We start from the raw sequence: 12,541 nt of genomic DNA, 5'->3' as shown, positions 1-12,541 counted from the left end.
CAAGTTCCCTTTAACCTCCGCTGCCCCCCATTATCAGTCATCCTTCCCATGCCTCAGCCATGTGCCCACAGTGATCAGCCATTCTGCATCTGCACAAGGCTCGGTATCCATCTCTTGCTCATTACTTCTCTGGTTAATGCGTCCTCAGTGGGCGCCCCTCCTGGATGATGGCGGCTCCGCCGGGGGATCGCAGCTTGGCTGTAACCGCTGCCTATAATAAAGCCTTTTTTTCTTTCCTCTCCTTGCGGTTATTTTCTCGGGGAAGCAATCGCTCGCGGTCATTAAGTAAACACTTTCCTGTAGAGAATTTGCCTATTGCCGGCACAGTGGGTGTCTGAGCGGATGCGGCTGAGGTGCCAGCGTTACTGCTCCCCCACCACCACCTGTTTGCCAGTCTGCGTTGGCATCGGTGCCTCCTTCCTCAGCGTATGCTGGCGTGCCTCTCCCTAGCTGTCCTTGGTTTGTCACTGGATCTGATTACCTTTGTTCTAGACTGAAAAAAGCGACCTCCAAACTCAGCAAAGACATCCCTGCTCCCCAGGAGCCTCCTTTATGGGAGCTGGGGGGGGATGGGACCTGACTTTGATATCCTACATTTGCTTCTCCCAGGCAGGGTGGGTCCATGTGGATCACAAGGGTGAACCCAAACCAGACATACTCCTCTCCTGATGTCCAAATACATTTATGGTCGTGGGGATCTGACCACAGACCACCAGCAATCCTGAGATTTTCAGTGTGGGTGTAACTCCGCATCCCGTCCTGATCATTCCCTGCTCCCCCCAAAGATCATAAAGGGGATATATCCTATGAGATGATGAAAAAAACCCTTTAACCCTTTAGTGGCATCTGCCGTATAAGTGTGCATCGCTTCTACGGAGCAGGTTCAGGAGCTGAGCCCGCTCCATACATATATAGTGTGCATACTGGCCGTGTTACATAGCCGGCACCAGACAGTCACAGCCAGCGCCGGTCACAACAGTTTAACCCCTTAAATGCTGCTGTCGAGAGCAACTGCAGCATTTAAAAAGCTTCAACATGTTGACCATTCCCCACCTTCTCCCGAGAGTCGATCAGGGGTTTTCATAAGAGATCCTCAATTTCACTACACACTGTGATCACAGGTCCCCACGTACCTTATGGGAACTTATTAAAAGTATAAAATATTAAAAAAAATATATATTTCTTTTTTTTTTTTGCAAAAGCGTAAAATTGAATTGAGTGAGTTAATAATGAAAACCCTTGTGTCTACCTGTAATTGCCACTAGGTGGAGCTGTGTGTATTCTGTGTTAGCAGCTTCGGTTTGAGTGCAGGGAGCTCCCTCTTGTGGCGGCTGCTGGCAGACAGAATTGCATAATCTATCTCTTGGTCTTAGCAGCGAGTTTGGAGCTTGTGTGGGGAAATGTACGGTTATGCATGGTGGGTGGTAAGCAGTGGGGTCCTGGTTCTCCCCTGTTTGTAGGGATCAGTGGGGTCATCACAGTCTGTGTACAGCGCTATGGAATATGTAACATATAGTAGATATATACACGGCATACATTATCATCACAAGCTGCTCTTGTTCATGGTAAAACACTAGGAGCTGCTGAGCTCTACAGAGAAACGGAAAAAAAGATTCACTTAAGATTTTAACAAGTTAATTAATATTTCAACAAAACCTAAGTGGGATTCGGATTGATGCTCCAGACCTGACTGCGCGCTCTCACAGGAGGGTTTTACCCAGAATCCCACCATCAAAGCACATTTGTAAGATGATCTTTCAAATGGGAAGAGAAACAGTAAATCTAATAAAACTATTCATGGAAACCATCAGCAAGTTGACAGATCTGTTACTGCTGTGATGGATAATTTGATGATTCTGTCTCCCAGCAGCCCCCGGATCAATTAGATATGAAAATCCAACGCTAGCATTCACATGAATTAAATAAATCATAATTAGGTCCGTCAGCAGCAGCTGTCCTGCTTTTTGATGGTTTCCTATCACCACAGATGCAGTGTGCTGAGATTGTCTGCTAGTATTCAGTCAAGTATTGCAGATTGGCTGCATACCTCCCATACAAGACATTACCAATGGATCCAGATTTACTAGCACATACATCCCATACAAGACATTACCAATGGATCCAGATTTACTAGCACATACCTCCCATGCAAGACATTACCAATGGATTAAGATTTACTAGCACATGCCTCCCATACAAGACATTAACAATGGATCCAGATTTACTAGCACATACCTCCATACAAGACATTACCAATAGATCCAGATTTACTAGCACAGACCTCCGTAACAGACCTTACGAATGGATCCAGATTTACTAGCACATACCTCCCATGCAAGACATTACCAATGGATCCAGATTTACTAGCACATACCTCCCATGCAAGACATTACCAATGGATCCAGATTTACTAGCACATACCTCCCATGCAAGGCATTACCAATGGATTCAGATTTACTAGCACATACCTCCCATGCAAGACATTACCAATGGATCCAGATTTACTAGCACATACCTCCCATACAAGACATTACCAATAGATCCGGATTTACTAGCACAGACCTCCATAACAGACATTACGAATGGATCCAGATTTACTAGCACATACCTCCATACAAGACCTCATTAATTCAGATTTACTAGCACATACCTCCATACAGGACAATACTAATGGATCTAGATTTACTAGCACATACCTCCCATACGAGACATTACCAATGGATCCAGATTTACTAGCACATACCTCCCATGCAAGGCATTACCAATGGATTCCGCTTTACTAGCACATACCTCCCATGCAAGACATTACCAATGGATTCAGATTTCCTAGCACATACCTCCCATGCAAGACATTACCAATGGATCCAGATTTACTAGCATATACCTCCCATGCAAGACATTACCAATGGATCCAGATTCACTAGCACATACCTCCCATGCAAGACATTACCAATGGATTCCGCTTTACTAGCACATACCTCCCATGCAAGACATTACCAATAGATTCAGATTTCCTAGCACATACCTCCCATGCAAGACATTACCAATGGATCCAGATTTACTAGCACATACCTCCCATGCAAGACATTACCAATGGATCCAGATTTACTAGCACATACCTCCCATGCAAGACATTACCAATGGATTCCGCTTTACTACCACATACCTCCCATGCAGGACATTACCAATGGATTCAGATTTACTAGCACATACCTCCCATGCAAGACATTACCAATGGATCCAGATTTACTAGCACATACCTCCCATACGAGACATTACCAATGGATCCAGATTTACTAGCACATACCTCCCATGCAAGGCATTACCAATGGATTCCGCTTTACTAGCACATACCTCCCATGCAAGACATTACCAATGGATTCAGATTTCCTAGCACATACCTCCCATGCAAGACATTACCAATGGATCCAGATTTACTAGCACATACCTCCCATGCAAGACATTACCAATGGATCCAGATTTACTAGCACATACCTCCCATGCAAGGCATTACCAAATGGATTCAGATTTACTAGCACATACCTCCCATGCAAGGCATTACCAATGGATTCCGCTTTACTAGCACATACCTCCCATGCAAGACATTACCAATGGATTCAGATTTCCTAGCACATACCTCCCATGCAAGACATTACCAATGGATTCAGATTTCCTAGCACATACCTCCCATGCAAGACATTACCAATGGATGCGGATTTCCTAGCACATACCTCCCATGCGAGACATTACCAATCGATCCGGATCTACTAGCACATACCTCAATACCAGACATTACCAATGGATCTGGATTTACTAGCACATACCTCCCATACAAGACATTACCAATAGATCCGGATTTACTAGCACAGACCTCCATAACAGACATTACGAATGGATCCAGATTTACTAGCACTTACCTCCATACAAGACATCATTAATTCAGATTTACTAGCACATACCTCCATACAGGACAATACAAATGGATCTAGATTTACTAGCACATACCTCCCATGCAGGACATTACCAATAGATCCAGATTTACTAGCACATACCTCCATACAGGACAATACTAATGGATCCAGATTTCCTAGCACATACCTCCCATACAAGACATTACCAATAGATCCAGATTTACTAGCACATACCTCCCATACAAGACACTAGCACATACCTCCATACAGGACAATACTAATGGATCCAGATTTGCTAGCACTTAAAGAAGTGAAAACACCTCATTCTCTTCTCATTACAGATATAAGGGTACAAAATTTACTAACATTACTCGTCAGAAAATAACCATTCTGGCCTCACGTGCCCTAGGTAAATAAGACCATTTATTGCTATGTTGGCGTTTTCTTAGAGGAGATAAGTAGGTCTTTGGCAGAAAAGTACATATCAGTAATGCCTGCCTTGGCGCTGGAAGATGAGGGGTTAAGCCAGTCCTAGTTATCGGAGAAGGACCGGCGTGAAACGAGCGGGATGTGGCAGCAGACTGTTATGTAACACTATGGAAAAGACGGGATTAAGCTACTGAGTGCAGAGCTATTTGGGCAAGCTGAGGGTTAAACCTGGCTGCACAGGAGGTGGTGGCCACCAGGGATTGGGGCCGTCTAGCGCAGGTTAACTAACACCCTGATGTTATAATGTGTCTGGATGCTTGGCGCGTTGCTCTGCCACCCTCTCCTCGCCAATCTGACATATGTCACCGCCTGACGCGATACCTGCTGGCGATCATGTCGCATTAGTTGAGCAGAATCATGATGATCTCAGCCGTGAGGAGTGTCGGTGCCAACGTATGATTGGTGCCAGTTAATGCCCATTGACCCCTCCTTAGCATTACGTGTTAAGTCTCCATCTGAGTGCTCCATGCCCCACACTGCCCGGGCACGACCCATCACTCTAAGTGCAGCGTGGCGCCGGGGGAATCGGCTGCGCCTAATGCAGTGCCAGGCTTCCCCTCCAATCATATATCACACGGTGATGCCCGGCTTCGACCCCATCCACCTGATCTGAGGCTAACAGAACCTGACATACATTGTGGATTTTGAGGCCGTCAGCAAGTGGGGGGCTGCAGGGTGTGAATAATTTAGCTGCAGGAAGATTGGCTGATGTTTTATTTACTAGGGCATAAAATGGGAGAGGTGAGGGGTGTGCCGCACTGATGAGGATGGAGCGGGCAAGCGAGTGTTGGGGGGGTTCGGCTCCTGCAAATGTGGATGGAGATTATAAGGACTTGAATTATTTAGGTTGCAATCAAAGCAGCATTGTATGATTCCCACCTAACGGGGTGAACAGGCTGAGACCTTATGGCACGACACACAGTAGGGATGCCAACTTTGTGGCCATGGCACAAGATGCATCTACCCACAACCCTACTTCCTTCCTGCCGATGGTTCTAGGACTTTGTGTCCAGCCGTGGTCTAAGGGCTGAGATGGCGCCTTCTCCTAGGCCTATAAGGAGTAACCAACTTCTTCTCTCTTTCTTGCAGACGTTTCGGCCATTCATGGGCAGGTAGATCGCAGCAGCCTCAGTAGTGTCCTCCGAGATCTGGTGAAACCAGGTGATGAGAACCTGAGGGAGATGAATAAGAAGCTGCAGAACATGCTGGAGGAGCAGCTCACCAAGAACATGCACCTGCAGAAGGTGAGTGCGGGACGTGACCGCCAACATGGTGAGATGACACTACAGCTGGCCAGGAGAGTGCTAGCACTTAGATGAGACAGGGAAAAGGGCAAAGAGCCTACCAGTGAGACAGCTCGGATGCCAACATGACAAATGAGGCTGGCACTGAACAGAAGGGACTGCCAGGAGCCAACGTGCTGGAACCAGCAGTGCTAGTCAGTTATTGTGATAACCAGGAAAGAAGGAACTGGGTGTACTGGGCAAAACGCAAAAGCCCTTGTACTGAAGAGTAAAAAGTCTCCTATGCTCACGAGATAAATGTCCGTGGGACCTGACGATGGTCTAATGTGTATGAGGTCTTCCAACTTTTGGCCATTTTTGGAGAAGAGACGGATCGGGCAGTTGTATTTCACCATGCTCCATCCTTTTGTTCACTTGGAAGATAAGCGGCCATGGGGGGTGTGTGCCAGCAGCTTACCCCCATCCCCATTAACATAACATAGTAACATAGTTAGTAAGGCCGAAAAAAGACATTTGTCCATCCAGTTCAGCCTATATTCCATCCATTCAGATAGCATGCGCATGTTTGGGAAGATTTGGTTATACCGCCAGTTTCAGGTGTCTCTCGCTCTTCGTACTCGTAGGGAGAAGTCATCCTACATATGAGAAGATCATACAGGTCACATGCTGAATACAAGGTGCGGACCCCTGTGGCACTCTTCAGGGATTGCTCTTAGAGTAGGTTCAGAAGAACATAATTGTGCCCGTCTGCTGTCTGCACAGACCGTTAACAGCGATTTTCGGCAAGGACCGCCGGTTCACAGCATGCACTAGTTTTGCAAGTTTTGCAAGACAGTGCTAGTTCCAAGTGTACCGTGGGGCATAGCCCATGTGCTCATCCGTGGCAGACCGGGGTGCAGTCACCATTAGTGCTCATGGCCAGCTTGCGAATTAGTGTGGAAGTCTGACCCAACCTTCCACCCATCTAGGATGGATTTGGACCATTGCTTAGGATCTTGTGTGACATCCCCAGTAAGAGAAATCTCAGTGTGGTGCAAAAGGGCTGCGCGGTCCTGTCATCCTGAAACCAGAGGTGCTTCATTAAGTTTCAGGCTTCTGCATTTCAGCACAGACGTATGCCCCCCCAGCACCCCTGGGGGGCTGTTCCTACGATTTGGCTGAGGCCTCACGTCGCTTGATCTTGCTGAGGCAGGTAATAGGCTTTGGAAAATGAGCCACGAGACAATATCAGCCTTATTATTTTGCAAGACTTTTAATCAATACAAGGATATGACCGTTTTAGCAATGTGCTGATCCAGGAGCACTCAGGGGCCGTCCCTCCGCCAGTGCTGGTGAGCCTCGCTGCTCCGTGCACCGGCCGCAGCTCGTCCCAGGGCGTTGTGGGCCGCCGACCATCACAGTTGTAGTGGGTGGTATTGCCACCTCTCCTGCCTGTTATAGGAAGTGCTGGTGTCCATGATGGTGGCCCCTGCATACAATGTGCAGCACACCAAGGGCCCATGGATGTCGGCACCCTCCTGGCACTGAGCACTCCCTATACCCACTACTGGCCGCACACTGGACCCATCCATACTGTGTCTATGATAGATGGCAGTTAATATCCACTCCATGGAAGGAATTCACCTCTTACCCAAAGATCTCATGTATTTCTCGCCTGCCGCTCAGTATCACAAACCCGCCGGTAAGTTACTGGAGCAGGAAAGCGAATCAATCAATTCCAGGATCTTAGTAAAGCCTTTCTGAAGCCATAATGATAAAGCTCTTTACATCAAGCCCGACGCACAATGTCCTGGCTCAGCGCTGATCCCAGAGAAAGGGATAATTCATTTATAGCCTGTGCAAAAGCTTCCATGAAAGTGTAATTTACTGTAAGTAATTTACACCAAGGCTTTCCTATATGTCAGACATTTCCTACACACATGGCTCATCCTCTGTGAGCACTACACCCGCGGCCCGTCCTCTACAGTCGCTACACACACGGCCCATCCTTTCCGGTCGCTACGCCTGCGGCCTGTCCACTCCGGTCGCTACGTCTGCGGCCCGACCTCTCCAGTTGCTACACCCACGGCCCGGTCGCTACTCCTGCGGCCCGTCCTCTTCGGACGCTACGCCCACGGACCGTCCCCTCCTGTCGCTAGGCCCGAGGCCCGTCCTCCAGTCTCTAGGCCCGCAGCCCATCCTCTCCAGTCTGTAGGCCCGCAGCCCATCCTCTCCAGTTGCTAGGCCCGCGGCCCATCCTCTCCAGTCGCTAGGCCCGCGGTTCTTCCTCTCCAGTCGCTAGGCCCGCGGTTCTTCCTCTCCAGTCGCTAGGCCCGCGGTTCTTCCTCTCCAGTCACTAGGCCCGCGGCCCCTCCTCTCCAGTCGCTAGGCCCATCCTCCAGTCGCTAGGCCCGCGGTTCTTCCTCTCCAGTCGCTAGGCCCGCCCTCTCCAGTCGCTAGGCCCGTCCTCCAGTTGCTAGGCCCGCGGCCCGTCCTCTCCAGTCGCTAGGCCCGCGGCTCGTCCTCTCTGGTCGCTAGGCCCGTGGCCTGTCCTCCAGTCGCTAGGCCCGCAGCCCGCTCTTTCCAGTCGCTAGGCCCGCGGCCTGTCCTCTCCGGTCGCAACATAACTCCGGTACTCACTTGGAGTCTATTTTTGCTCTTTCTTATGCAGTTGGAGGACATGAGAAGGTCAAACAGATCTCAGGCAGCCGGTGTGCTAGGAATCCATGCCATTGATTTTCCGATTGCATAGAACCTGCGGCCTGGGAATAGCAACATGAAAAGCCTCTTCCTACTGCTGGGAGAGGCAGATTTCTTAAGTGTTGCCTCAACCTTCATATAGGAAGCATGGGGCGCCACATGACGGACATGATAACCGAGCACCAGGTGAGGGTCAGCGGCCATGGAAGCGACAGGACAAGTGTCCACACATGTATCTGAGGCTTCTGAGGTCTGCCGAGTTCTTGCCCCTGGTCAGTTTCTGCTGCAGGTTTTTCCGCAGCATCGGAATGATTTGCTGCTGTGTAATGCCGGCTGGGGCTTTATTGTTTGTTATTTATATTTATTTTTTACACTTATTGTCTGCTATCTTTGCTCCGGATTGCATACACCAACTTGACGACTGTGGAGTTTTAACCCTTTCTCCTTCTCCTTGCAGGACCTGGAAGCTCTCTCCCAGGAGATCGTCCGACTAAGCAAGGAATGTGTGCCGGCACATGGGAGCCCCCAGACCCCCTCCAAAAGCTGAAACCCGGACTGTGGCCTTACCTCGGCCACCTCATCCTTAGTATAGTAGCCCCTCTATGATTTAGGTGAACTGTTTATGGGCATTGTTCCCCGATTTTCGTCTCGCGTCGCCCCCAGGCTTGAACATTCCATGTGTGCATCTTTCTCTTCTGGATGTTGTGGGGTCGCAGTGAGTCCCGGTGGTCCTGTGTGGACAATTGCACAGATGTGACCGGATTCATGGTGATATACTGTAGAGCTGGGGTCTCTGCCTCATAGTTTCCTTAGGTCTCCCCTTTATTTTCTCCTCTCAGCCCAGGTATTATCCATACAGACTCTCCGATGCCTAGAGCCTCCGTCCGACCTCCAATCCTACAAAAAGAGAAGGTCACTCTTAAACACCATTTCTCTTTATTATGGCCACACAGTGCTTTTTCATGATACAGAGCACCGAATCCTCTGCTCTGACATAGAATTCAGTTATGCTGGCTGTCACCACTAGAGGGAGCTCACTGCATACTGTTCAAGTACTGATTACAATGTGTCACCTGTATGCAGTAAGGACTGTCTGGGATTTTTGTAAAATTTAATTAAAAATGCCTTGCACTGAGGCCAGTGATTGGCTGCAGTAATCACTTGAGATATATGTGATGTCATTGCTGTGGCGATGACATCACATACATCCATCAGTCTGCTGCAGCATTGATCCTGCTGCAAAAGCCTGCTAAAGCTAACGATTGGCTGCAGCGGTCATCTGGATGTATGTGATGTGATGGTTGCAGTGATGTTGTCACATACATTAACATGATGTGTGCAGGAAATCACTTGTCTCATCAGTTTCTGCATCACCATTGAGGTTAGTGATTGGCTGCAGCGGTCATCTGGATGTATGTGATGTGATGGTTGCAGTGATGTTGTCACATACATTAACATGATCTGTGCAGGAAATCACTCATCTCATCAGTTTCTGCATCACCATTGAGGTAAGTGATTGGCTGCAGCGGTCATCTGGATGTATGTGATGTGATGGTTGCAGTGATGTTGTCACATACATTAACATGATCTGTGCAGGAAATCACTCATCTCATCAGTTTCTGCATCACCATTGAGGTAAGTGATTGGCTGCAGCGGTCATCTGGATGTATGTGATGTGATGGTTGCAGTGATGTTGTCACATACATTAACATGATGTGTGCAGGAAATCACTTGTCTCATCAGTTTCTGCATCACCATTGAGGTAAGTGATTGGCTGCAGCGGTCATCTGGATGTATGTGATGTGATGGTTGCAGTGATGTTGTCACATACATTAACATGATCTGTGCAGGAAATCACTCATCTCATCAGTTTCTGCATCACCATTGAGGTAAGTGATTGGCTGCAGTAGTCACATATGTAGATGTAGGAGGCATCAAGCAAGGAATGTCTTTTTTTGTTTTTTTTTTATAAATCTCGTGGAGTTTTTTTAACTACTGAACTACCCCTTTAAGCTCCTGAGCGCCCTCTGCTGGTGGCTGCAGGCACCCATTATTTTATTCAGCAGCTCCATATCTCTGCAGAACTCTCTGTGTAATAGAAAAGAAACCCCGGCCGCTAAGGACAGGTCAGCACAGCACTTAGGACCCAAAACCAGCAACATGGTTTCATTAAAAGGTGGACATGCACTTTAAGGTGGTACAACCAGAGCGGAGCACCGAACACACCGCGGTACTACCGGAGCGAGGTACCAGCTATTATTTATTACACTCATCTCACTCTGAAAAGGCAAAACCAGCCACAACTAATATAGTTACCTGAGGTTTAGGGTGCCGGGTGGCTGCAGCTTCATCCCCCCACAGGGAGTACCGGGACCTGCTACATGCTAAGCTAGTGATGTGAAGCTGGGTTTTCTGATATGTAGATGTGTTCTGGGTGAAGGAAGCTGCTACCAGACACCTCTGGCAATGGCTTATATCCTCTTAGAGTAAAAGATTGGACATATTGAAATTCAACATGCCCAGTCCTTCTTTTCCATGACATCTGCCATTAATGGAGACTCAGCAGGCTATGGTATACTTTAGATACTTGGTCCTTCTGCCCCAAAATAATTATGTATGGGTGCCTCACTCACAAGGGGCACGGTTTAGGGGGGTGTTACTCTTGAGGATATGGTGGCTTCCTTGTCTGACGTCGCTTCAGTGCCAGCAAAACCACGAATTAGTGATGTGAAACGCTCTGCCCGTCCATGGAATAGACTGTGTAGAGAAATCACCCCAGCCGCAGTAGTGCGAGGACAGTCCTCATCAAGGACCCCCTTAAATGAAGATACACTGAAACCTCCTCTAGCTCGTCCCTGAAGGACATTGTGCTAAGACCCCCATATATTCCTAACATGAAGGGGCTTACTTACAGTGTCCAAAATACTATCATGTCTCTATTGAGTAGCCCTGATCGCTCCTTTGTTTTGGAAATGTGTCATATAGCTTCCCTCCCTAGAGTCCCCCTTTAAGGCCTGGAGGTCTAGGCAGGCCCATTCACTAGATGCTAGTCAGAGCGCCATTTTTAATGGGTTTGTCGACCTCTGGGGGCAATTTTTTTCTTTTCTAAAGTTAATGTATGCTTGGGGGGGGGGGGGGAAGGAGAAAATCATTTTTGCAAATCAATTGTTAAACATTTTACACCATTTGGCTTTTACAGGCTCTTTGTTTCATGACACATTCAGCTTTGATGCGGTCTCTGGCCGTAAATCAGCTGAGAGCTCCTCAGAAAAAGGCAGATAAGAGTTATGAACTCTCCCACTGGATCGTCAGAACAAGCTCACTGAGCGACTCTCAGACAACTCATTCTGCAGCCAGCAACAGGCAAATGCTGCATCATTTGTAATGTAAACCAATTGCAAAAATGATTATTAGCCCAAAATACATGCATTTAAGTAAAGCAAAATATTGTTCTCACAACCCCTTTAAGTAATCCATGGTTTATGTTGTTACTAATGGCTGGCCTATAGGCTGCAGATCTCTTTCCTTCCATAAAATGGCTGCCTCCATCACGTATTCAGGACAGGCCAATAATACTGCTGCGGCTTTATAATGCACCCTATGGTCAGACGCCTGTGGCCCTTATATTGTATATAATGTGCTGTGCTCCCGGCTGTGACTGGCGCTATCTATACAGAATATATTTAATAATGCACCGTGACTTGTAAAATGACCTGTATATAAATATATCATTGTATGCGAGATTGGGCAGACATGGCGGACCATGTTACACTGGAGGTATGTTGGCCGGTGGTCGGCCACAATGTCTTTTAATAATTTTTTTTTCTGGACACCTTGATTATTTTATAATTGGCATCACCGTGGGAACGGCGCCATCTGAGGAGCACGAGGACGTCCAAACAGCCATATTCTACCGTCACGCATGCCACCTGCCAGCACAGGACTGCAACGTGTACGTGACTGGACAATAAAGAGTTAAAACCTCCATGCCGGTGTCATTTGCTTGGTGTCCTATACACTTGATGTCATGGGTGACCGCCCATAATTGATTCAGCCCCCCCTTCCAGGTCTTCAGGTTCATCCCTCAAGGCTGGAGTCCGCCACTTTTTGTCTCATTATAACCTACTGCCTAGTGGGGACGGCCATTTTGAATACATTAAAGATATACTGTGCATAAAAATGGAGCTCAGATTAGGTTCCTCCCTACTCGGCACAATT

At 47.8% G+C, this 12,541-nt stretch overlaps 1 protein-coding gene across 4 annotated transcripts in view; it reads left to right on the top strand.

The window, feature by feature from the left end:
- The window catches only part of GRIPAP1 (GRIP1 associated protein 1), a 76,486-nt gene extending 64,178 nt beyond the window's left edge, over window positions 1-12,308 (top strand). For 2 of the 4 annotated variants that reach the window (XR_011318025.1, XR_011318024.1), the window contains 3 exons: window positions 5,490-5,644; window positions 8,781-9,958; window positions 10,086-12,308. Coding sequence is in view for 2 of the 4 variants with exons in the window: in XM_069747938.1 (XP_069604039.1) it covers window positions 5,490-5,644; window positions 8,781-8,870 (245 nt within the window). In the remaining 2 variants the exon portion in view is untranslated. Of the gene's footprint in view, window positions 1-5,489; window positions 5,645-8,780 lie in introns of all 4 variants that reach the window. The other 2 variants (XM_069747938.1, XM_069747939.1) reach the window with 1 other exon arrangement.
- Window positions 12,309-12,541: the final 233 nt, after the last annotated feature.

Source organism: Ranitomeya imitator, chromosome 2, assembly GCF_032444005.1.
Source record: "Ranitomeya imitator isolate aRanImi1 chromosome 2, aRanImi1.pri, whole genome shotgun sequence".
Classification (NCBI taxonomy): Eukaryota; Metazoa; Chordata; class Amphibia; order Anura; family Dendrobatidae; genus Ranitomeya; species Ranitomeya imitator.
Note: the sequence above shows the minus strand (reverse complement) of the source record. Positions and strands in the feature narration are given on the sequence as shown.